This window comes from Grus americana, chromosome 3 (assembly GCF_028858705.1).
Source record: "Grus americana isolate bGruAme1 chromosome 3, bGruAme1.mat, whole genome shotgun sequence".
Classification (NCBI taxonomy): domain Eukaryota; kingdom Metazoa; phylum Chordata; class Aves; order Gruiformes; family Gruidae; genus Grus; species Grus americana.
In genome coordinates this window covers 6,316,480-6,343,630 of record NC_072854.1, presented here as the reverse complement: position 1 = coordinate 6,343,630, position 27,151 = coordinate 6,316,480, and the positions used below count along the sequence as shown (strand labels likewise).

The following is a 27,151-nucleotide window of genomic DNA, read 5'->3' as shown; positions in this document are numbered from 1 at the left end:
CAGGTATCATCACTCAATAACCATACTGTGGCTGTAATGCTTTTCACATGGAAGAAATTGTGTTTTATTGATGGCAAATGTTGTAATGCACTTTCATGTCAAGATGAAAATCTGAAAAAGAAACTTTTTATAGTGTATGCTACATGAAACCTCTATACTGAACCAGGCTGTAGAGAGAATATATTCAAGTACACATATGCTATCATTATATATAGTAAATTAAACAGTCCTGGCATGCAGGAATGGGCACGAGAACACATCCCTACTGCACAATTTTTAGCATGGGCACAATCAAGTAGCACTCTCCAAAGCCATTTCCAGGCATAGACTACATGTTAGCAAAGCCAAGGAGCACTCTGAGCAGACATTTCGGATGTGTCTGTTCTCTTCTAGGGTCTAAGGGTATTTAGTGTTATGGATCTAATGGAAAAAAAGCCAAGTGGCTTCAGGATCAGAGCCTGAGCCGAGGCACTGTTTGGTTCACGCAGCCGCAGTGATCAAACCTAACATGGCCATGGGCAAGGACATCTTGGGGATGTCATTCTCCTACCTACCACCTGATTTCTATGATCACAATAGGGACCAAACGCTGTATAGGTCACTTTGATGATGGTTTTATTTGGCAAAGGGGTGTCTGGTGAAGCCCCAGCACCTCACAGCGAGGGGTATGGAGCAACCTGCTCCTCAGGGGCCAACCTGCTTCCACGGAGGGGATAACTGCTTGTTGTGCGATGGGAGAGGAAAGCCAGAGCCTTGGCATCCACTGCTGAGTTCTTAACCCAGAGAGAAATCAGGACAACACCGTCCAAAAAACTCTGCAAGTAAAATACAGCCTGTCTTTGCTGGGGACTGTCTGGGGATCAGTGGCTGCAGCATTTGGAGGAAGGAGCAAATGCAAGGGCAGTCTAGACACAACACCAGCTGTGAAGGATCTCTGGTTCCCCAAAATCAGTTTCCCCTTCCAGCATCTCTGCCAGCACTGCCCCAGCTCATTGCTGAGCACAGACGGAGAAAAAAACCTTTCTGGAAGGCACATGAACTACCTTTGATGGTGGGGACCCAGGCGTGCAGCTAATACAAAACACCTGCTTGGCATCAAGGGACCAACTACACGATGCAGCTGGGGACAGCAGTGCCTCTAGGTTGTCATTACCCCACATCCAGCATGACTTTTTGTGCAGCTGATTGATGTCCTTCCTCCCGCTGCTTATGGAAATACACAGCCTGGCCAGAGCCCTTGGTTGGGTGCCACCTGCACCCAAACCACAGCTCTTGCTACTGCCAGCGCATGAATCTTTCTCTCGTTATTTTTCCGGTTCCCTCGCTCTGCTCAGGACTGGGAACGATGTGATTGAAATGCAGAAGATCCATCTTCAGACTGTTTTGTACCCTGCTGCCACCTGCCATCGGCTCCCTTCCAACTGCCCCAACATGAGTGAGAGTTGTCCCAGAGGGATTTTAGCCCCATGGGAGCAGGAAGGTTCAGACACCTCTTAGGAAAAGCCTCCTGGGAGGTTTCCAACTTGTTTTTTTGCAAATACAAAATGTTTAGCTACGCTTTGGGAAAGCGTCCAAGTCTATGGCTGTTTGTCTGAAGGAGCCTTGAAGCTTTTTTGAGGTTGGATTTTCTCCCCAGCTCAGTCACCATTTGTGCTGTTACTTAACATTAACGAATTTGCATCTACTTTATGTACCAGAGAAGCAAGATTACCACCCATCTCAAATGCAGGAGAAACTGCCCTTCTCCCTTGTCATTTCATTCCTGGAGCAGTTTTCTGTTTGCCATTGAGAGCAAAACTAGAAAACTCAACCCAAAGCTCAGCAGCTAATGGGGTCTTGCTTGCTCCTGTTGCTCACCGAAACCGGTTCAAAGGCTCTCACTATTAATAATATATCCTGGGGCAGTGCGTGAAGCTGACAATTTGTTACAGAAAACAATTTCCTGTTCAAAAATATGGTGCTCTCACTACTTTTGTGGGCAACCATCAATTTAAATGATTGGAAAATAATTTGGACTTCACTACTATTTTCCAGCCATGAGGTATATGAAATCTGCTAGTAGATTGTCTCCAGGGCCACAGTTTTTTGCACCTCCTCATGACCCAGATCTCAGGGCAGATGTCTCTGGGCTTCTTTTGCAGTCAAGGGGGAGAAATATGCTTCTGGAGCATCTCATCCTAAAGTGGGCAACTAAACTGGTTCAGATCAAAGTGCCACTTTCCCTCTATTGACTGTAAAGGGAGCAAACACAGAGTAACTAGCCCAGATGTGGAAGTCTGTCCTGATTTAGGTGACATAACCCCTGTCCTGCCTCTTTGGGCTCCAGCACTGGTCCATTTGCAGCAGTTCCTCCCAAACTGCTCATCCTCACCTTCAGCTGGGATTTGGGGGGATTGCTGCTATGTGTAAGCATTAATTAGGCAGTGATACAGGTCCTGGAAAGACTGGCAAAACCAAGATGGAAACGCACCCCTGCCTCCTCCCAAGGGAACATCACTGTTGGTACACCTGCTCTCTTTCCACTATATTTTCTCCCAGGCTTCATAAATCTCGCTTTCCTTTCCACACCGCAGCCCAACATCAGGAGGTGTGACTGCTCCAGTTTGCTCAGCCAGAAGGGAAAAACCAGTTTTCCACAAGCTCAGCTTTGATATGGCAAGTGGACTCCGTGTGTTAGGAGGTCAGTGCGCCAGGGTGCGGGTCCAGGCAGCTGTCAGGAGTGCAAAGAACAGGCCAAAAGAAGTCCACAGTGTGCAAACATGTAGCACCCAGACAGACAATCCTGATAAGGGAAAAGCCTTCTGCAAACAACTAGCAGAGCTAGGAAGAAAGATCTACGCTCGCTTCCAATCTAGAAGTTTGGGCTACAGCAAAAACCTTTAGAAAATAGCCAAGCCTACTCTAACAGTTAGCTGTTTTTTGTGGACGGAAAGAGAACTCAACCTTTTCTCTGAAAACACCCCACCCGGGGTTCCTGGAAGAGGCTGAAGTCTCTGGTTTCTACAGTGGCTGCCTCTTATCGGGGGCTCAGTCTGGTGTATGACTCCAGTTTTAGCTCAGGTCTGCAGAAGATCTGAGGAACAACACGAGGAGCAGGGCAGGGTGTGCATGGACACACAATGCGGCTGTCGCTGGTCCAGGAGCATCACGTTCCTGAGGAAATGGAAAGTGGGAACTCAAATTGTTTTAAATGGAGCATCTTCCCATCTTTCTTCTACACTGCTGGGACTTTTCTTTTAAAATCTTAATTCTCTCCTTTTCTGGTTTCTAGGGGTTGAGTGAGAAGAGTCATCCTCTCCTGTTTTTTAGATGTTTATGTTCAACATCCTGAGTTTATTCATAGAGCAACGAGCCTGCCTTTAAAATCAAGGCCAAATCTAGGTCAAATCTGATAAACATTTTATCCTTTGCTCTGCAGAATCGGAGGGCTCAGGCACACAATTGTGTCACTGCAACTCAATGAGTGACACCACGTCAGCTTCACCACACCAACGGGCCATGCACGCTAAGCCACAAGGGTGAGGCCAAAGGCATTAGCTTGAAACATTTTTTATTGGGCTTTCAGCAAAGACATTTTATCTCACATTTGCCAATAGTCACCATTTGAGTTGCATTATTTCACTGTTTGTGAGCCCAAAGCCTTTTCATGAGGCTTTCTTATTTTTCTATGAAGAGAATTTCTTGCAGTATTCAGAAGAGACCAGGAAACATGACACATCTATAGCTGAGCCTATAAACCAGGGCTGGGCAGTATTTGTCTGAGAGTTGTCCCCCTTGTTCGGGGGCCCACTGGTGCACAGCAAGGCTGTCCAGCCTGTGTTTCCTTTGAAGGACATCCAGATGCAAAGGGAAATGGTTCAAGGTCCAGTTTTCTCCCAGCAAAACAGTTGGGATACGGCAAGAGTGTACCCAAGCCACAAATCTTTTGATGATCGGGGAGGAAAAGGGCATTATAGAGTACTTCTATTGCCTACTATAGACTCAATCTTTGCTATATTCTAGATATGAAATCATCTCATCCTTGAACCGAAGAGATGCTCCAGCCCTCACTACACTTAACCACCAGGCAACGTGCTCAGAGGGCTCCTGAAACTATTTTCAACAGAAACACATACAGATATGCATACACCCAGGCACGCCCAGGGGCTATGGCTACGTTATCCTTTAGAAGCCAAAGAGCCATTTGAAAATGATGCAGACTTCAGGATAACGCAGGTTGGAAAACGCTTGGATCCTGGCATAAAGTTATTCTATAGAAATGATTAAATCCTCTATTACTGTAACCTCGTTTAGTGGCAGTTGTAGGCAGTGGTTCCGTTTGAAGCAATGAGCTAATTCAAGAAAGTGGGTGGGACAAACTTGTTAGGAGGCCTCTGAGTCTCCTGTTGCCTTTTCTAGGCCTAAAATTTAGGGTCTGTAAAAATGTGAAAAGAATAAAAATCATCCCAGAGTTTTTAAGACAAGTCATTGCATGAAAAGCAAACCAGCCCTGCTGATGGGTACAGGAGCTTGGTCTTCTGTAGTACAGCATGCCTTACTTGTCTTCTTTGCTGCACAATAAAGGTTAATCCAAACCTATGGTTGGACAGAAACATCTCTGCTACTTGGGGATATGTCATCATGAAATATGTTTGAATTCAGGAGTTCCCAAATTGCTGATTTTCACTGAACTGGGACTGGCCACAGGATTGAAAAGCTACTGCAGAGGGACAGACGGACGTTGCCCTTCTGTCCACACACAGCACAATCCCAGTAGTTCTGTCTCCTTCCAAAGGAGGCTGAAAATTAAAGCTAAACGCCCCCAAAAGTCTAAATTAAACCTTTAAATTGAAAGAAGGATGTACTTCCTTACAAAATCACTCACTTTGTCTACCTGGGCTTTGTGTTCACAGAGCTCCCCTCTTATTCATGGAACAGCTCGAAGCGGCAGCGGCTATTCATAGAAGTTGCTTCTACACGAGTCAAACCAAGGTAGTCAGGATGCGACAGCCCAGATGAAGTCAGAGCAAATAAAATGCAAATAATGAAACTAGATTCATGTGGTTCAGCCCTTTTCCTCTGCTATCTTCACCATCTTTGTGACACCACGGTGATGGCTGATAAGAAAACAGGGGGTCAAAGTGTCAAGAAAACAGAGGTCGTTTCCTCTGCGTCAAATATGAAAAGCAACATCTCCCAGCTTTCTCATAGCTTAGCCCAACCCAGGGAGCGGCTAAACCTTGCTCAGGTGGGACTGAAAGGTGCTGGCTGCAAGGGGGAGGCATCTGCACAATAACGTATCACATCCATTAGCATCATTCAAAGCCTGGGACACCTCTGGGATGCTCTGCTTTCCTCCACTGAGCAAAAGACTGTATGTAATTTCTTCCACTCAAAAAAACATATGCAAAAACTTAGGAATAATGGTCAATGCACTAGTTATCCCTGACTTATCTGCTGGGTGTGGAAGAGGTCTCTGTGAAAGGTCTGCCACCTCTACAAGCAACCCACCGACCCATGTCCTCGTTATTATAATACGGGGCTCAATGCCCAGGCTTCATACTGAGAAACAAGTACAAGGTCGCAGACTTAAAGTTCAAGCTGCTGGTGTCTAAGGACGTCAACTTGTTGAAAGAGAAACTGTCAGGCTTGGGGAGAGAGGGCTTTTGGAGGCAGCTGATTAGAGCAAGTGATAAACTGTGAGGTCCCAAAAGCAGCTGCTAAAGGCTACAAGGACAAAAAAAAAAAAAAAAAAAAAATGAACTATGTATGACCTCTAAGTCCTGTAAGAAGAAGATCAATGCAAGATGAATCCGAGAACTGAAATTCATAATTGTACAAGATAGTAACCATTATGGACACAATAGAACTATTGCTTTTATGGCACTTAATCTTTTCCCTCATCTTTCCCACTGCAAGGTCCCTCTCTGCTCTACTTTTATGTCTCAGATAATTTATAAAATTACAGTAAACTCAGAGCAATTTTCCCCAATTTTTCCAGTTTCTTTTTCAATTTAGAGTCTTAAAAATGACTTGCCAAGAACTTGTCATTTTTTCCAGCTGTGTTGCTTGGTCTACCAAAGATACTGCTTTGTCTCACTGATATTCAGTGACTTCATCTCCAACACCAGCAGTATCAGACACTGGAGTTTAGAGAGGGGCAGTGGGACACACTACAGCTCGAATGACTGAACCACTGACCAAAGGAGAATAAGCCTTCCTCCATCTTCTGAAGTCTTCAAAACTATCTGGAAACCTCCAGTCCAATCACACATACGATTTTGGGCTCAGGGTGTATGGTCTAGCTGGGGTTCAGCACTCAGGGGGATCCCAACGCACTGTTGCAATGAAGAGTATAACATTAACAACTGTCAGCATCACCACTACTTAATTACCCATATGACCTTCAAATCTGTGCATCTAGAGGCCAAAATTCTTCATTTTCCTAGGAAACAGAAATCCGTTCTGCAAAGAGAATGGGTTTTCCCATGCAAAACCAGAGGCAAATCCCACCTCTTCGTGAGCACTCTCTCACCTTCAGTTTTCCTTGGGAGGGCCAATTTGCCCTGGCTCACACACAGATCCACAAACATGCCCAGGTACAAGGTGTTGATCCACTCATACGCATGGAAAGCAAAAACCCCCAAAGCCTAAAAGCGCATTGTAGGGTGCTGATCCCAGCAGGGAAGCTGGGCTTTTCTTATGTTCCATTTTTAAATAATTGAGTATCACATAAATACTGCAATACTGCATAACTATATATATAGGGGGAAAAAAAAAATCTATAAACTATTGGCCCTAATCCTTAAATCTCAGCAAATTAGCACTTGACTTAAGGAAATCACCTTAGAGCACATCTTGGGCCAAATTCTTTTCTCATGGTCATCTGCATGATGGAGGATATCCATTCTGGCATCTACCTTCAGTTTCTGAGTAACGGTCTGTATAATGCTTCTTATATAGTCCGTGAAACCCTTGTAGGGCAATTTAGGGATTAAGTTCCCGCTTTAGGACTGAGTTAGTCCTTGTCCTCAGCCCTGAGCTCGCTGGGAGCTGTGAGCGGTCATCGGGCAGGTGAGAAGTCACGAGCTAGGAGGCAATGACATTCAAGGCAAGGAGGCAATGACATTCAAGGCTGTCATCTTTGCAGAAAATATTCAGATGGCTTTTACTGGCTACAAAAGGAAAACCAACAGGATTCAATTCTACCATTTATTACCTGAAGCAAGTCACTCCTTTGTGTACCTTGCTACTAATGTTTTTAAGCCTTTATTGTGAACCTAAAGAGGGCAAGGTAGAGTGAACTATAGCATCTGTGGTATTAAAAAATTCCCCAAACTGCAACCCTCATTTTCTTTTTAATTGGGGTTGGCACTGGCTAAGGAGAGATGTGCTTACTGGCAAGGTATTGGCCTTTTCCAGAAAAATGGCATCACAGCCTTTCAATTCTTTGAAATTTGCCTTGTCACAAATATTAACGAATGGGTACATATTTCGCTAAGAAATCCTAATTTCTTAACAACAGCTGTAAAGCAGCCAAAACCCCCTGGAGCAAAAACAAAACCTGCATTTTAAGCTAAAAGAAGTAACTAAATAACAATCACTTTTCCTAAATAAACCAGGAATTGAAGGATTCATAGTAAGATCAGCTCCCCTGTCCCATATGTATTTTTACCCACTTCTGATAATATTTCAAAAGCCACCCTTGACTTAACAAGGTGGCAAATACAGAAGTCAGTTCATTTTCACACCCATAATCATATTCAATATTTTCACCAATGCCTACCTAAAGCATGACACAACTTTTATTAATCTGGATACTTGAGAAAAGAGTGAACTTAAGAAAACATTTTCAAAAGCGAGCTACTTCTCATTCTGGGAGGCAGCTGAAAATTTGATTTCCCCCTTTCTCATATCGCATGTGGGTGTGGGTGTGTTTCTGAGCTTCACGTCTTCTGTCTTTGAGGTTCAATTTCTTAATTGCAGTTGCAAAGAAGCACTGAAGAAATGACTTTGACATTTCATTCGCAAGGCCTGAGGTCTGTGGTCATTCTCATCTCTAGCAAGAGACCTTTGCAAACTCAGTATTATCCTTTTCTCTGCTGGGTGCATATTTTCATGGGTCTTGAGGACCGAGTGGCACTAGCCAGGCTGCTGTAATTTTCCCTCATTTTGGTCCACACCACCAGTGTGAGGCTGAAAGGACACAACGGGATGGGAGAAGCCAAGCGTGCACCACTGATGGACTTGGGCTACACACCTAGGGAAGGGATGGATCCCTTCATGCAGCTCCTGTCAGCTCTCATGGGCCAGGAAGGGTTTATAATTAAAATACTTTAACGTGGCAGTAACTGAAATGCCAAAGGGCCAACAGTGACATTAAATCTGGCAGCACTTCAGCAAGTCTACACTTCCTCAAAGCACAAACTGGATCCGGTTTTAGCTTTGCTTTTTGACAGAAAAAAGCCAAATGCAAAATCTGAACGCTGACCCCACATGTTCAACATCTCCTGGGGGAGCTGGAACAGGGGGTGCCTTCAGGACCCTACTGCTTCCAGAGGAAGGCCAGGACCTGAGCATGGAGGTTTACCTCTGAGAGGACTTTTGTTCATGGTATGCAGCCATTTATCCATTTTCATCGGGGCTTCACCCCTCACCCCCACCAACTTGACTTGAACAAACTCGGGGAGGTGCCACCTCCTCTGAACCACGGTCTGCTCAAGTACCAGCGGTTTGTGTTTTCCTGTCTCTAGGTTGTCACGCTGCCGATGACCTAAATTATCTCTCTCTATATTTTCTTTTCTCCAGATGGTGAGGTCTGATCCAGCCAGGTGTGTCTGAGCAGCCGACTGCCCCGGCACGGGGCACGTGTCCCCAGCCACGAGCAGAGGATCCTCCTTCCACCCTTCACAGGGGTCCGTCCATCTGTGCCACCCCCGGATCAGTAAATCCAAGAGACGATGACGAGGTAACGCTGCAGTTCACCAGCCCGTTATCTGTCGATATTTTCTGTCACGACAGAGTTGGTGAGCTGCTCCAGGGCAGAAGCCCACAATAAACAAACAGCCAGGCTTAACATGACTCATCCTCAAGAAGTATCTTTTATAAATAAATGCAGTGCACAGAAAAAAAAAAAAAAAGTGTTCTTGCGCCCTGTTAAAAGGAGCAACCCAAATGAGCTCCTAATTGGAAAATTATGACAATAGCAATTGGGGGGATCCTCTTGGCCAGGCAGAGATGGGGAGGTTTGAAACAGCATGCACAAACCCTTCCCTCGCTGGCAAGGAAAAAGGTTGCACAAGTTCTCCATAAACATCTTTATCGGCAGCCATTAGTCGGCAATCCTAAACATTGGAGGAGTTCTCCCCATCGTTTCACAATGGGTTTTTTTCTGGTTTCTAGGAACTGTTTTCGAGGACTGCCATTCAGCATATGAGAAAAACGTGTGAACATCATACAGTCAGTTCTTTTTTCTCTTGGACATCGCCCCATTACAGAAATACAATATATCACATCACCATGTACCCTACTTTTCTCTAACACTTTCCATCCAATACCTATGAGCACATTACAACCATCAGTGGTTTTTCTGTGATTTCAAAGATCCCTGCCCGGAGGGAACTGAAGTTTCTGTGCTGAACATAAGGAAAAGGTGATTGAAGGGGTAATGTGAGGAGAGGGAGAGGCATCTTTCTTAATGCCCAATATAATGTCCTATAAAATGACAGTGCTGTCTCTATCTAGTAGCTTGAATTAATCTCTTCCGGACAAATAAAATAGACTAAGCAAAGAAAACAGGGCGAAGGAGAAAGTACAAAAAAAGATGGGACAAAGATGCCATTTTAAATCACTGGCCCCAACTCAGCACGTAACCATTTTCTATGGCAAGGAGCGTGTCAAGCACATTCCTCATCTATTGGTGGGAATCATCATTCTACAGCTCCACGGAAGTCAAAGGCTGTGGATTTTGCAGCTCTTCAAAACACAGGGGGAAACCCCCGCCAGTGCAGGAATTGCCGCTCGACACGCGGCGACCCACAGGCGGAGGGACAGAAGCACAGATTGGATTTTCAGTCCCGACTTTGAGATCTAGCTGCCAAATGGTGTTGCAAAGAAAGTCCTCTGGAGATTTCTCATACTTTTTTTTTTTTTTTTGGCTTATTCTCCTGGTGTGTTCATCTTAACAGAAATCAGCTGTTCTCCTCACTTACACAGTATTTGCAGAAGAGACTTTAGCATCTGGCCTGGCTATTATTAAAAGATGAGAACATCCTGCTCTGTTAGGAGAACACCACTACTGGCAATAAAAGGACAAAGATCCTTCGCATCCAGATTTCCCGAGATCTGTCTGGATTATCCGGGGTTTTTTTTCCCTTCTGCCACGGTCTTTCCTTCCTATTTCCTGACGTTTGCTAACCGGCTTCGCACACCCCGGGGCAGGAATAAAAATTGTGCTTTCCCGGGACAAGCTATCTCACGGCATTTGGATGCAGCAGCATCATTTTCAGCTACTAAGGACTTCTTTTTCCAACGGCGGAAATGAAAAAGTAAACAAGGGGGGGGGGGGGCTGCCTTGGTGTTTAGGCTCTGACTTTATTTTTAATAGTGCTCTAAAGTGCCAGAGGAATACAAATGAAAGGCTGGAAAGGAGGGGTCACTGAGCACTGGACTCCATAGGTGTGCAACAAGGTTGTAAATCCTTACTGTACCCTGTGTGCCCAAACCCAGAGGCTGGGGGAAAAGTCACCAATTGCACTTTGGGAGGTTGGGGGGGGACGTTAGGAGAAGCGCGGGGATGGGATGCTCTCTGAAGCCCCATCTCCACGCTCGGAAGGTTTCAAGACTGGCTGCACACAGCCACGCTGAGCAGATCTGGTGGCGGTGGTCCTGCGTCGAGCCTCCCTTGGACCAGGAGACCCACAGAGCCCGCTTCCAACCGGCATTTTGGTGACCCCTCACTGACAACACCCACATTCACGGACTGAAAATTGCTGGCGTCCAAAAACGTGGGGCTATTAATAGAGGGACTTCAGCTGATCTCTACTGGCGTAATCACCATCTGAATTTGGCCTCGCGGTGAACATTAATCACTGGCAAGTTGCTGCGGCGTATCAACTTTAACATGGGTTGTTTGCTTTTCTCTAAGTGTTGGGACATCCCGCAAGCTCCAGCTGCTCGTCCCGAGCGAGCTGCCGGGAGGGAGCGGCCAAGGGCTGCCTCCACGCATTGCAGCCATCTCTGCTTTTCTTCCTGCCCCACCGCAAATCCCGAGTAAATCTGTTGAGACAGCACAACTTGGCCTTAACTCCGCATTGTTTTTTGACCAGATCAGCAGTCTGGAAACTGGGTCAATTTTTCTAAACATGTGGTTTAGAAATGTGCTGTTTCAAAGGAGACCATCCAATGGTATGAGACCAAATATTGGATTTGTAGTAAAAAGAGCTAAACAACAACAACAACAACAAAAATTCAAAGCTCTTTATAAACACTGAGTGCATGGGACACCCTGACAAAGTAGGGAAATAGTAAATTCCCTGTTCTATATTGAGGGAAACTGAGGCATAAAAAGAGGAGTCCAAAGCTGCCTGGAGAATCACAGACGACGCTGAAATGTCCCAGCTACAGAACAAAAGATAGCTGGGCTCATCTTTACAAGATCTTACAAATATATCTACAGGGGGTTTGGTTTATTTTATTCTCTCACCTGAACTGCAGTAGAGAAACTCAAGTCCATTTGAATTCCCAATGAGGGAAATTCAAGTCCACTTGTTATTTAGGTAACACAGTCGACATTAGAAACGGAGGTTGCATCCACCCCAAGCAATACACACAATTAATCTGCATGAAAGCAGCAGGACAGGGCTGAGAACTTCCATTTTAAATTATGTCGTAGGTCCCAAGTTACTTTGCTTGCACCGCATCAGATCACCAGACGCTTTTGGAAGTTTAGACTTGGTTCTCTTTATATCTCACAATCTTTTCGGTTACTGGGGCCAACAGCTTCCTATTCCCCGAGGGGTAGATGCCGACGTCCCCCCCTCCAAGGTCACATAAGTATCACAAAGGGACCCCATGGGAACAGCTCCATACATCCCAGACTGATACACAGAGAAAAGAGTACAATTACAGAAGGCCAAAGACACCCCTTTTGAATGCTAAATATGTAATTTTTTGCTTTAAGCTCGTGCTAAAACTTTTCTTCAAGATGTTGAGTAGAAATGCTCAACCTGCTCCCAGCATTTTATCCGCTACATCCCCATCACCTACCCAAAGATTATGGGTTTCTACTGGATTTGCGTATAATTTTAACCTGTCCGACAAATATTTCTGACGAATAACGCTCTTGGGCTGTTGTCTGCAAGCGTTCAGCCAAGTGGTGAGTGCCTGAGCTGCAAAGCCGGTCACCCACACGGCACCGTGCCCTCTCCTACCCAAATATACGACCTAGCGTGACCCCCCCGAGTGCTGCAGAGCACTGCTGTGACTTATGCAGAGCATTGGCCACCCGCGAGCGGTCCCCCAGGGGAGGGATTTCACCCCAAAATACCGATTCATTTCCTCCTGACCACGTAGAAGGTAACTAGACGGTACATGTCAATCCTGGGTTATACGACTGAGGTTATTTCCTCCTTTTCTCCAGTAAACAGCTTGATGAATTTTTTTATTTGGTGCCAGCACAAGGCTTGGTGCTGAACCATAAAGTCGAACCCTGCTCCTTCTCTCCCCCACCTCTCCCCAAGAGCTTGTTTTAGGCACAAAAAAAGGCCGATTTAGGCCTGTGGCTGCCAACGCAGGGCTGCTCTGAGCCCCGCCGGTGTTGCTCACAGCCACAGGAAATTAAAAAGTTAAAGCTGAGGCCAACAGGGAGAGGCAGCACAAGATGCTGCCCACCGTATGTACGCTGCGTGGGACCGGCCTGACTCCAGCAATCCAGGGTTGACGTTCAACCCTCACAACCTAAAAGCAAGAAGCTATTTACTGACACCAAAAGGTGGGGAAGACAACGGTCACCACCCCTTGTAGGAAGCGTCTTTAAATCTTATCTCCTAAAAGGACTTTGAGTTTGATCTCCCCCCCACCACCGTACGTGCCTCCGTATCAGGCAGTCCTCCACGCTGACTAGCTGCGGTTGTTTTGCCTCGAGAGTGGTTGGTTTCTGGCTAAGGCAAAAGAACGAAAGTGACCTCCTCAAGCAGCATCAAAAGATCAAAAGCAACACCCCCAGCGTGATGTACGAGGGGAAAACACATGGGAATTTCTGTACTGGATCAGAGTGATGGTTTGGCTCTTCAGACTCTTGTGCTGACCACGGCTGCTGTAGATATCCCAGACGAACATGCCAGAAACCAACAAAAGATAGAGGGATCACTGTAACTCCTCAATAACCTGCCTACGTAAGAATTTCATCCTGTCACGCATCTTTATTCACATTGGGTTTAGCTGAATATGTGTTATCCGTACAGTCAACGCAACCATTTTTTTAGCTTAGACAACAACCTATAGCAGATAGCTCCTAGCCTGACTCACAGGGCCATGGGATAATTTGGAGGGGACTGTGGGAGGTCTCCAGCCTAACCTGTTGTTCAAGCAGCCTCAGCTCTGGGGTCAGACCAGGTTGCTCCAGGTTTTACCCAGTTGGGTTCTGCAAACCTCCAAGAACAGAGGCGGCCAACCTCCCTGGGGCCCTCTTCCACTGCTTGACCAACCAAAATGGTGGAAAATTGCTCATTTCCCTTTACGAGCATCTGGAATAAGTGACCATGAGAGCAACAATATAATGAACACCCCTCGATGCTCTGACTAGCTGAGGTGGGTTAATCTGTGTACCAGAGGGCAGCAGAAAGTCTTAGCACTAACGTTTGCAGCGTAATTCCCCCCAAAACAATTTATATAGCAATTACATCACAGAGCATTGATTGGTTTGCTTCGTTCCTCACTCTTGGATAAGGCTTCCTAAAATCAGGGCTCAGATTATGGGCTGGAATGAAAGCACCCTTGAAAACACCTAAACATTATCTCAGTCTTCAACCACCACGTAAGAAATGTGTAGGTCCATGATATAGCCAACAGAGCTCACAAAATCAGTATTAGTAACATTTAAACTTCAGAGGTAAAGGTTTCTTGAAATGATCAGAACCTCATGCCTCTCTGGGCTACTGTTTCTCTTTTGCCGACTCAAGAAATAGCTAGAAAGGATAAGAACTTACTATGAAACCAGGCACAAGCTTGCAAACAACTCCTGTCCTCTCCTCTCCTCCTGCAGCCAGCCTTGGGTGAACTTAACCTCACCTTCATTAGCTGCATCTCCTCCTATCCCTGCCTGACACTAGGCTGGAGGAAAAATAGCCTCCTCCCCTAGTCTCCTCCCTATCCATATATCTCTTGCTGCTTGGAAACTATTCTTGCCTCAGGTCATGCAAATCACAAGATTATCTGTAACTGCATTCCTCAGGTCTGACCAGGAAGAGGTGGGGATAGCGCAACCCCCATCCTGGAAAAGCGCCATAAACCCAAATCCCTCTCCCCGCTCCCAGTGTAGAAATCTATCCCAGCTTTTCCTACGCTTCAAGCTCTGCCCACAGTGCCTTAGCACCAGAATGTCCCAACTAATGTCAGTTGTTAGGTTTCAGAGTTAACGATCTAGCAAGATGAATGGAGCGGTTTGCACTCCTCTAAGAAACACAGGTTTGGACAGTTTGCAGACTCAGGAAAAGAAGCAACGTTTGAGATCAGATTGAGAAGGTGTCCTTTACCACCCATAGACCTGGAAACACATTTTTTTGTATTTAATTGAAAACTTAAGCCCTGCACAAATTGATGGGGCCACCACAGAGGGGCCAGTGCTGTGTCCTACCGTGTTCTTACTTTACCCTGCCTGGTGCTAAGAGAAGACAGTGGAAGAAAAAGAAGCATAGAAGAACATTAACAAAAAAAAGCCATTTTATTGAAAATGAAATTCAAACTTCAAATTAATATTACAATCATGAGAAAATGCCAAACAATTCAATTTACAGTTGCAACATACAATACAAATAGTCCCTTTGAAGTTGAAGTAAACTGATCCACAATCATCGTCTGTGGCATAAAGCAGAGTGTGTTTGTACAATATGTGCATGAAAAGCAAATCTCGTGTGACAGCATTTGAAAAAATAAAAAATTAAAGCTTGTATTTACACAAAATGCTACAAATATTTTGTTCCAGCGGAAATTCAAGACTGGTAAAGCATATTTAACAACAACAAAAAAAAAAAATGGAATGTCACTCATATTACCTAAAACAAAAGTTACTGTAAAAGTATGGTTTTGGCTGATATACTTAAAAGTACTGCATTAAAAAAAAAAAAAAAAAGCAAAGAGCTATCTGTAAACATGGAAGTAAACAAACATCTAAAAAAGTTCTCAGAAAATGTTAAAATGAAATGCATTCTATTTAAAAACAACAAGAAATTCAGGGGTTCAGAGAATGGGGCTTCTTTGAGCTCATGGCTGATCCAGGTTTTAATTATTGCTTTTGCTCATGGCTTGTTGGCCGCGTGCATCCCGGCGCGGGGCTGAGCTTTGCTTCGCTAAGTGTGAAAGTGCAAAATTTTCCCCACTCGAGATGGTACCTATGGAAACCAGTAAATCTTTGCTCGGGGGACTGCTGGCAAACAAAAGTTGAATGCTAAGGAAGACACAGCAGCTTGTCTTTTAAAAGAAACGATAAACGCCACACGAATGATGCTGCGGGTTAAATAATTTGCTTTACTCATCCGTCCCGACCCCCTGACCCCGCTCTAGTTACCCTTAGGAGGAGGGAGGGAGAGGAGGATTTAATCCTCCGTTCGGCAAAAGGGACATGGTGCCTGTTGTGCTAGAAGTAAATCTTTGGTAGGATAAGAGAGCTGGAAAGCTAAAGGCCATTTTTAATCTTTAAATCTATGACCGGTGCCAAAGATTGCCGCTCACCGAAGGGAAGGGCTGTCGTACCTTTGAGAAAACTCCTTGCTAAGCACCTTGCAAAACATCGAATAATCTGATATGACTTACTATGTTGCACTGGTCGGGGTTGGGTTTTTTTGGTTTTTTTTTTTTTTTTGGTCTAATATCCTGATTCAAGAGGATTTCCAAGTGAACTCGGAAGCATTTCCTGAAAGCTTTGGTGAGCGTTTCTGCCTCAGCCTGCGCAACTCCCTCCGTGACCAGCCTGACACACCGGCAGAGATTTTGGAAAGGCGCCGGGAGGGTTCGGGAGCACGGGTAGGGGGGGTCTACTGAAAGTCAAGGGGCTGGTGCTCCTCCATTCGTAGGTACTTAGAAAATCCTTTCCTTCTCATCTCAAGTGGGCAGAGCCAGACGCCTGCCCGCACGGCCAGGGAAGCCGAGGGCACGGATCGGGCACGCGCGCCTTGACCGGGCGGAGAAAACGTTTTCAACGTCTGTCCCTAATGGTCCAGTTGAAAAACCGCGGGGACACAAACCGAGTCCTGTCAGTACTGAGCAAAACAAAAGTCTGGTCTGTGCTGGATTTATCCAGAAACAAAAACCAAGTGCTTGAATTTTACAACAAAGTCTTAACAAAAAAAATTAAAAAAAAAAAAATCTGGGTTGCTGCCTGCAGCCACTCTTAACAACATTTCAACACAAAAGCACCCTAAAAATTACTTAATATGCATACAGTAAACCTTAAAAAGCCCTTCTCAGCAATAACAAATAATGTACAAATATAGTACCTTTTATTAAATAGGAAACAGCTTGCACTGGCAGTACATCTTTTTCTCTTGCTTACTAAACAAAAAACAAAACTGAAATGTGTAACCAGACACTGGCTTTTTAAGTGCTGCTGAGACTAACAAACGTATTTTACAGTTACAAATAAATGGACAGTGGTATGCTTCAAGCTACCACAAACCAACAATAAATAGAATCAATTACAGCTTCCATCTTTGAAGGAAAACTAAGTATTAGAAGAAAAAAAAAAAAGTGTCTTACTTATACTTTAAGCATACTTGGTATACAACCTTTAGAAGGCGAAGACTTTATTTAAATTTTATTTTTTTTTAAGAGCGCGTCATCACACGAATCGGAGGGATGTAGCATGCTAACGTCAACTCGTTTAACAGCTTTGCTATTAACGAGCGGCGATGGTGTTGTCCGGCTCTGTACGGCTATGCCCGCCGTGGAGTTATTGCCATACTTTGGAGGTAGCCAAAGCACTGCCGAGGAGCAGCGTGGTGGCCAGCAGCCCCCCGAGGAGGCTGCGGACGGTGATGGCTACGGCAGGGGAAGGAGGGAACGCCGGCAAACCCCGTCAGCACGTGCCGAACATCCCGCTAAACCAAGCTCAACGTCACCCGCTTGGGGATAGAGCGCGGGGAGGGCGGTTCGGCTCCCACCGCTTTCAGCCGATGCCGCGTCGCCTCCCCGTTTGCCGTAGCAGCCCTGGGCCGGGCAAAATTTGACCGCTCCGCTGGAGTTTGGCGGCAGACGGGTTGGTTAAGGGGTTTGGGTGCAATTTGCTCTCCCTGTATCGCGCCTGGGAGCCCCGGGGTGGCTTTTAAGGTGACTTTTTATCTTCAGCGTTTGCAGAGATGAGTATCGCTGCCCTTGCGCTTGTCCCTCTAATACGGCAACAGCCACATTGGCTTCAAAGTCAACACGGCATCCTTACAGCTCTAGCATTTCATGCTAACGGGCGGTGAGTCGCTACCAGGCAGTTTCTGTCTCAAGTTTTGAACTTTTTTATTCCACCGAGTGGGCTGAAATTGCAAAGGGAGGGGAAAAAGTTTCACCGATTCTCCCTCGCTCCCATTGCTGAGATATTTAACAATTCGTTATTTGTAAAACACGGGCTTTGAAACGGTTTCGATTTTTCTTTTTTGGGGAAAAAAATAAAACCAACAAAACAACCCTGTTGAAATTCAAATCATGCTGTCAAAACAGACCATTTTAAATATGAATATTTTCAAATTTTGAAGCTCTGAGAAAAATCCTGGGAGAAGAAGAAATCAGGGGAAGGACGGAAAATATTTCATCCTTCCTACCATTTTTCCAGTGTCTCCACAACTACTGATTAAAAGGCAAGACTGTGTTGAAGGCAACCAGACAGCTAATAAAAATATTTTAAACACAATATTTCCTTCATAAGTTATATAAAAAGATCCTACATCCAAAATCATTTGATGTGGATGCATTTGGGTTGGGTTTGTCGTTTTTAAGTCACATTGTAAACTGGTTCACACTGGAACTGCTTTTCAGAGTTGGGTGAAAGTTTGAGGTTTACACCATTGCAGAAATGTAATAAGTAAAAAAAAAACCAAACCAAAACAAAACAAAAAAACATTTTTAGAGACCGAAGTCAATATATCATTACATTAAGAAACGTTTAAAGGGTCCAAATGTCATTAAATAATTATAAATATTCTTTTAAAGTTATATGATGATTCATGTTAGCAAACAACCTCAAATTTTACACATTTATAATTTAAAAAAAATAAAAAAAGAACATAGCCGGACACAAATACTATGTATACCATTTTGGCTCTAGTAATATATATTGCCATTTTCATATTTTGCATAAGTAATAACATTTTACTTTTTGTTTTTAAAGGTTATGGTTGTTATTTTTGGTTTTTTTTGGCTAATCAAAGGCAAAATGAACAGACACAAAAGCAAAAAGGAAACCCCAGTTTTGTCTAGCCTAACTTGAAGACTCGTTCTCTTTAAGTACCCAAAAACAAACCAAAAAAAAAGCAATGAACACAGAGAAGTTCCAACTGTTATCTGCAGCAAGGCTCGGACAGAGGTTTTTTGGGACAGCTATTTTCATCTGAATGTATCATGGCAAAACGGAAGCAACCGGATCTTTGCTTTCCTTTTTATGTGCACCAATACAAGCCAGTGGAATTGCACTACGGGTGTGAAGAGGGTCCCATACGTTGTATGATTGCAACTGTATCTGGAGTTCATGGTTAGTTGTTGTATTTTATTTTTTATTTTTTTTTTAAAAATAAAAGGGAATGCAGCCTTTGCCTTGCATCACCATGTTTCTCCTGATAGCTGGGGAGTCCGTTCTCTCCTCATTGGCAAAAGAACTCACTAGTTATTAAAACACGCTAGACCATTAAAAAAAAAAAAAAAGAAAAAAAAAAAAAAAGGAGGGGGTGATTTTTTTTTTTGTCTGTGTGTGTAAAAAGTACATTTTAAATATAAAACAAGATAAAATGGTTCCAAGGGAAAAAAAAAATGTGCTTTGATCCACATAATCTGAAACATGGGTTGTGGTGTGTTGGTAACTCTTGTGTTATTTATGGCCATTATCATCCCATCTACACAGTTGCACATATCGGTAAAATCTATTTTTAAAAAAAAAAAACCACAAAAAACAGGCACTTCGTAGTTAGTCGACCGTTTGTTTGGGTTTTTTTTTTTTTTTTTTTTTTTTTGGCTCGCGGAGGTCAGGCCGGCTACAGAAGAAATCTCAGTACGGCCTCCAAACGGACTCATCCATTCTGCCACTAGAATTCAAGACGGTTGGGGAGCTGCTGTGGCTGCCATCCGCCTCCACACCATCACTCTGGTTGGGCAAGTTAGGGTTTAACAGCGTGCTGCCGTTGGACGTGGTGGTGCACGGAGGAAGCATCCTGGAGGGGGAGCGGTCCCCTCCCGGCACCATGGGGAACTGGTATGATCCTGACGAAGTGCCATAGTAGAGATATGGAGTGCTGCTGGTCTGGAAAGGTCCACTTTGGTTTTGGGAAGAGCCGGGGTAGGGTGGTGGTAGGTAGGTGTGGTAGTGAGTGGTTGCGGACATACCCAGTGACATGCCTGAGGTGACTGGCGGTGTATAGGTAAAGGTGGCTGGATAGTGCATTCGTGGGTTGGAGAAGCGGCTCTCAGTGAGGGATGAAATGCTTGTGAACTGCCTGGGATCTGAAAATGGGCCCAGCTCTGAAGCACCTAAAAAATTATAACAAAAGACGGGGGAAAACAATTCTGTAAATACCATTTCTTGTATCAAGTGATGATAGAATTTTATTTTTTTCTAAGAAAACCCACTTCTTTTGGCCCCCAAGAGAACAGCAGATCACATCAAATAATACATTGCAAGGAACAGAGTCATACACCTGTCTTCTACAAGCGCTGGGCCAAACTCATCCCTCGTCTAACTCCACCGATGCCAATGGAGGGAGCAGCATTGCCAACCCGGAGCGTTCAAAGGTCACAAGTCAGGCTGGGGCGGGGGGGGAAAATAAAATCTCAAAAATCAAGAGGTTTAAAAAGAGCCAAAAAAAAAAAAAAGTTGGATTTGGAGTTGATTTGCCTTCTGGTTTCAGAACTTTGAGGGTTACGCGTCTCTGGGTTTTTGCTATAGCCTCTCGAGAAACTCAGGTCTGGTTGCACACGAAAACTGAGATTCCCACCTCAGCACACGCCGTCGGGAGCTGGGGTTTCGAGAAAAGCAGAAATTACCGTGCAACTTGTAATAAAACTACAAGAGTTGGCAACACCGAGTTAGTTGCACCACTGACACCAGGGGAGTTACACCGGGGGTGACTGAGCCCCACTTCTTGCCTTAAATCAATTTATTTAGGTGAGGATCTGGTCAGCTACCTCCTACGGCTGAAAAATATTATTTGCTGCATCCGAAGGATGGGCAAAGCCACTGAGCTGATAGCAAAGATGCAAATTTTACTTTTCAGTGCAGTCGATGGAAAATTACAAGCCCAACACTCTTCTTGCTATTGAAAGAAGTTGTTTTCCTACGTAGTCTGTGCAGTCTGGTTGAAAAAAAGACCACAGAGTTTTATGGCTACTGTGAACGTCTGGATGGTAACGCTGTGAATTGGAGTCTAACGCAAAACAGGGACGGGTAAACTCATTTTGCCTAATTTCTAATCCCACATCAAACGCCCAAAGTTTCGGAGCAGAACTGGAAAGCAAACGTTAGTAGCTTGGTGATCTGCTTAGGAGACTGTGGGATGGACAGGAGCAGAAGAAAAAGATGGTGAAAGCTCGCGCTGAGAGCCAGAAGAGTGGGAAACAAAAGAGGGTGTGGGAAAAGGGACGGGGGGAAAGACAAAAAGCCTAATGAAGAAGTACAGTGCAGGAGGGAGGGAAATGCATCGACCAGTGTGCATTATATACTTCTATACATTTTTACTGAGAAAGAGCTAGAAAGAGCTGGGTATAAATAAAGGGGAAGAAATAATGAAATCAAATGGGCTCTCCCTGCGCTTCCCAGCCGACACTTCTGCAGCATTACGGTCCTCTAGATCCAAGAGTTCACCCATCTCTGCCAATCTACCGAGTCTGATTTAACTACAAGGAAAATACGGCATCTTCTAGATGCCAAACTGAAGTGCTAGACACTGAAACACCCCGTGTATCCTTAACGTAAGGTGCAGCAATGCTTCTCCTTGCAGATAGGCTTTGGATCTGACCTGCCGACACTGCTGCGGAGAAGGAAGGTCCCTCCACCCCTTCTGCCCTCGGCCCCCTCTAACGCCCGACATGATGGTGGTTACCATAAGCCACAGACTCAACAGACCCTGCCACCTTGTGTGGCACATTTTGTGATTTAGATCACTATTCTCCCCTACCAGCTCATTGAACCCACGCCTTCAACAATATCTAAAAGCGGCAGGGGAACAAAGCTCGGGCACGGCTTGGGTTCCGGCTGGAGGACTTGGGCCACGGCCAGCCAAGCGTCCAAATCACGCAGCCTGAAACCTGGGGTTTATAATCCGCCGTCTCAAAAGATACCGAGTACAGAGCTTTAAATGGGCAGTAAAAGCTCATTTTTAACTCTGATGACAATGTGATTACTATTATCTTTATCTGGAACCGAATCAGTGACCTACGGGTGAATGGGTCTGTCTCCACCATCAACCCCTCCAACCACAGCACCATGGAATGTAATATAACTTGTACCTTTACAGCAAACACTCTGCTACTTGATGCAACTTCTTTCGTTCCCAACTGCAAACAATAGCCAGAGGCGATACCACCCAGATTCAAAGCTGTAATTTTGGAACACTATCCTTTATATTGTGAACAGGTCTGATATGTATCTGGAAATATAAGGCTAGAACATAATTTCCCCAGCTGCTCAAAATACTGAGTTTCAATCTGCTACCGCTTATACTCTTTTTTTTTTTTTTTTCTCGTTGTTATTGCAACTCTCCCAACATGAACAGAGTTGCTCTTAGTTTACCCTGACAGAAGCTAAACAAGACTTTTATAATCAAAGGTAGAATTGGTATGAGTGTAAAGGTATAGAACAACATCGGCATTTTTGGTTTCTTTGCAACCTTTTTTTTTTTTTTTTAAATAACAAACTATCCACACAGTTTTACACATTAAAAGGCAATCTTCCTTTCAGGGCTAGATCCAAATATTATCTGTGTGGGTGCTGCCAAGAGATCACGTTGAGTGACTGGGAATGTGCGCACCACACGTAGGCATTTCTAATATGGGGCTACAGACCTCCTTACATACCCTAGTAAATCCACACTTGTTTGTTTTAACTGTTGCTTGTAAAGCACAATACTATTTACCCAAAGGCCAAATAACCATAACCCTTTCTTATCTCCCTCATGGCTGTGTCTGCATGGCTCCTGCACACTCACTTCTCCAACCCCCCTTCTACCCAAATGCCTTTTGCTGTCTCCCTGACTCCCTGCACAAGGTTGCAATCAGTTCCCGGCCTTCTGTATCTCCATCGCATAAAGATATTTTTGGAGATCGGAAAAAGTTTTCTGTGATGCCTGTTCTAAAGCCTCTTTTCTAAGCGAGTCCAGAAACTTTAACAAGTCACCTCTAAAATTCACCTTCTTCCCATCCTCACTGCTATGCAATCTCACCGACGCATTTTCACCCTCCCTCTCCTCCTCCTCCTCGTCTCGAGGTTGATTTTGGTTCTAACTTGCGAAGACCAGATGCATATTCATTTATATATGTTTAGCTCTTTCTTGAACTGGGAAGATAAATAGCTCTTCTGGGTATGGCACCCACCTTTGTATATCTACTTGTGCACAAATAGCGATGTCGATCAGCAACATAGTAACATGACAGTGCAAGTAAATAATTTATTTATTCCTCTCCCCGGTAGGATTAAAGATTTATGCTAATTTTTCCTCCGTCAGAGCAAGAAAACAATTTGCATCTGTGAATTCCCACTCTCGTGATAGCTTGTATTAAACGGGTGAAGCACAGATCCTCCGCCCTACATCGTGGCCGCGTGATTGCAAAACCACCCTTCTGTAAAGAGAAGAGACTTTATTTTCCACCACCAGAAAGGGAAACACAGCAACAAGCACAGCAAGTGATCTTCTTTCCCTATACGCTCTGATCAGCTCACCGTGCTTCGCAATACACACACACAAAAAAAGGATATTTAAAAAAAAACCCAAACAACTTTACATCTGAAGGTGCCCAGGGTAAACTGTTTTTAAATGTTCCAAGCTGATTCCTCCCTAACGTAACCTGGCACTCAAGTTTTCTGAGAGCTATCCGTTTAGAACAGAAAAGTGGTAATGCTAATATGCCAATATATATGCTAACATCCTAGATTCAAGAATACTGCTCCAGTGTGTTTCATATTTAGAATACGAACAATTAAAATTCCATGTGGTTTCACTTATTTTGATGCAGAAGCCTCATTAAAAAACCTAGACTTGGGCATTTGCCAGCAGCCGACTAAAATGGTTTTGCATTCGCGCTTAAAAACCCATTTTACCTGTTGCAGCTCTGCAGCTCTACCGTTTACAGCCGAACGCGTACCGTGGTCATTTCTCTTTTTCGGTTTACAGATGCCAGCTATTGCCAGTTAAACGTTCCTTTCTCAATTAATAAGCTGTGCTTGTGGTTTGCAGAAAATAAGGCAACAAATTTCTGCCAGGTTTACAGCACTTTGGTCAATCGCTTCCAATTATTAACGATCATAACGTACTGTGGATAGATTAACTCCTTGTGGGTATAGCAAACTGACATCTGCTTTACAGGGTTATAGGCTAATTTTATAACTTACAAATATCGCAATTTGCTTTGTCATTTTATGCTATAAGGTCGCTACCAACAAATAAGATCCCCTTGGCTTATTGCATATGTCTGATAAGGAAATTTCTAGCACATCAAGTCAATGCATAATCATCGGGTGCAAGAAAACAGAGCGGTGCTGTATTTGAAAGTCACCGAACAGTCTGTCTCAAGGAAATTCAGCTACATATAGTTAAATATATTTACCAGTAGCTAAATGATTCACTTGTGTTTTGGGGAACATGAGTGTTAAGACATTCGCTGAAGCAGATACTGGATTTTGTGGGGTTTTTGTTCAATAGTTCAGTTCAGGCTGGGATGTAGCACTAATTGATCTATTCGGATTGTTTTTTCCTTCCCTACCATCTACGTCTACGAATTACGTGCACAGCTTGGATTACTTACAGCTGATAATATAGCCTCGTATGAAGTATGCCACACACTTCACACGATGAGACGATTTTCCGTCTCTTACAGCTTTGCCAAACTTTAAATGTTCTGGCTGAAATTGTCCATGCTGGGCGTGTGTCTCAGGCTAAATTGTGATTTATGCATTTATTTGTTTTTAAAATTTCAGCTGAAACTCTTCTGCTGGGAAAAATATATTGTTTTACTAATCTTAAACTCTGAGGAGCCTTCCTTTGAAAAGCTGTACCAGTTCCACGCTTTGAAGTAAGGACTTGAACTTTGGAATAGGAGTGGCTTTTGTGTGAGAGACGTTGCCATGAAAATCCAGCCAAACATGAACAAATCATAAGCATTCTGCCTAAAAATGGGCAGAAGAGTCTGTGCCCCTACAAAGACACTTGTCCAGGGACTGGAATGAAATCCAGGAGTCCCAAGTCCCAGTATTTTTGGAAATGTCAGTAAATATTGCTGAAAGACGGGGACATCCCCACCCATCCCGTGCCAGTCCGATCAGGAATCGGTCTGTCGGTGGCTCCATTCACTGCAATGGCAGAACCCTGCGGAAAAGGAGCTAAATGACGCTCCGTGGGGATGTTTGTATGATATTCCAAAGAAAAATTTGGGAAGGCAGGGTTACTTGGGGTTTTGCTTTTTTTAGAAATCTGAGAAACTATAAACACAACTAGAGACAAACAAAAGGATATTATTAAGGTTACCATGTGAAGAGTGAGGGAGTTAGGAAATACCAGCATTCAAGTTACTTCTCCATACGCACTACGACACAGCGTTCGATTACAGACGATGCTACTCCTTCTACACGAACCCTCCCGCAGGCAGCCCACAGGCCGACCTCCTCTGGACATGTATCGGAGCTGAGGAACAGAGAATACCGTGGTCTATATATCCCCCCAAATCCACTGCGGGAAGAAATCAGAAGGAGTGAAGAACCTGATTATTTTCTGAGCAAACTGGATTTTATACGTGTTTCTGCCACACCGCTCCTACGTGACTCAGTTGTAATCTTTCCAAATCACATTTTTACTTCTCTCATTTTCTGTGCCCAGCAAAGACGTTGGCTTCTCATCTGCACGTGCGCTAAATATTCACAGCTGCAGCTGAAGCCAACAGGATCAAAGGTCTGAACGTAAGGCTAAAGATAGAAAAAAAAAAATCATGCCGTAGGTGGCACAAAGAAGGTGCACCGAATTACACGACACCTGAGTCAGTCTTAGTAGTACTCTTTTTAAAGCAGGTTCCTTCTTTCTTTTGAATATTGCACTGCAACACGCTGTATACAAATGCTATGGAAGAAATATTACAGCAAGGTCCAGCAAGAAATTAAGAATTCCTTCTTCAGAGCAGAATTTAATGCTCTGCAATAAGCAAGGCCTGGGGAAATGCAAAGAACAAGAAGAAAACAAAATATTGAAGAGCTGCTCATTAAGTTAGCACTGTCCATCCTGTGCACTGAATGAGACAGGAATCCCGTGGGAAAAGTATCATGTGATCCTGTAATTAAAATCTGTAATATAATGCATAAGCAGAATGAGGCTGATTTAAAGTTGCACAGGCAACGTAAGTACTGGCATTTCCCAATTTCTGAGCACTTAGTTTTGCAATCTTAAGGATTCTTTGCACCGTGTTTGGATGGGGGGGAGTGATTATTTGCTAGCTGGAACTCTCTTTTCCCCAAGCGTCCTTCTGTACCAGGGGGAGAGTGTTATTTTGCTCTTCGGTTCGTTAAATCCTCGTCACCTGCCTCTGGTAATAGATGTTTAGTGAATCACACACAGCACGATCCTTCCCCTGCCTCCTTCCACGCAAGACTTGGATTCTCCAGAGGTGCCGTACCAGCTTCCCCCTGGATGCTGCTGCGGGATGGAGCCTGGGACTGCAGTTCCCAGGGATCCCAAACCACCTCCTCGTGTATCCGATCCCGCAAGCTTCGTGCCGGACCTCAGGGACGCTCCTCCCACACATCTACCACCGAGCATGTGTCTACGTGCTGCAAGGGCGAGGGTCCTGCAGCGCCGCAGAAATAACACACAGGGCTTCTCCCTTTTCTGGGATGAGCGGGCGTCGTCTGGATACTTGCCACCATTTATCATAGGAAATGGTGTGTTTTCTAATGCCCTTTCTTTCAGAAAAAAAGAAAAAAAACAAAAAACAGGAGAAAAAAAGGCAAAAAAAAGCATTTTACATCTTTTTTTTTGCATTTTTTCCCCCAGGTTACCCCAAGCAGGTCTCCTGGCAAACAATAGCAGCAGACAAGGTGTGAGCTGGCCCCCCCTCCTCTTTCCTTCACCTCAACAAGGTGTTAACTTCAAGGCCTAGTTGGGACCATTTAAACTGCAACATTATTAAGCGCAGCAGTCTCACAAAAGTCAGAGGGAGGAAGGAACATTTTAACCCCTTCAGAGCCTCACACACAACAGGCAAGCACCTAATTCTCATGCATCTCTTCTCGCCGTCCCTCGGTACCCCAGTTCACACGGTAAACTGCACGCTTGTGGCGTCTGGTATTTAGGTAACAGGACTTTGGCACCTAAAATACCACGGATTAATTTGCAGATAGATGTTTTCACTGAATTTATGGTGCAGCACCTAAGCCCTTTGCTGGGAGAAACACCCCATAAATAACATAATTAGAAGGGACCATTAAAGTACCACTCATGCAAATAAAGGAGAGTGTTTCCCAAGCAGAGCTGTTACATTGCTTAATGGCAAAATCGGGCTCTCTTCGCAC

The 27,151-nt window shown here is 44.4% G+C and overlaps 1 protein-coding gene across 4 annotated transcripts in view; it reads right to left on the bottom strand.

Annotated features, from left to right (window-relative positions):
* Positions 1-27,151, bottom strand: part of RUNX2 (RUNX family transcription factor 2) — a 161,806-nt gene that overhangs the window by 52,229 nt on the left and 82,426 nt on the right. For 2 of the 4 annotated variants that reach the window (XM_054820109.1, XM_054820108.1), the window contains one exon: positions 14,918-19,917. The exons of the other annotated variants lie outside the window; for them this stretch is intronic. In XM_054820109.1, coding sequence (XP_054676084.1) covers positions 19,439-19,917 — 479 coding nt within the window. In that variant the 3' untranslated portion in view covers positions 14,918-19,438. Of the gene's footprint in view, positions 1-14,917; positions 19,918-27,151 lie in introns of those variants that run through there. 4 annotated transcript variants of the gene reach the window in all.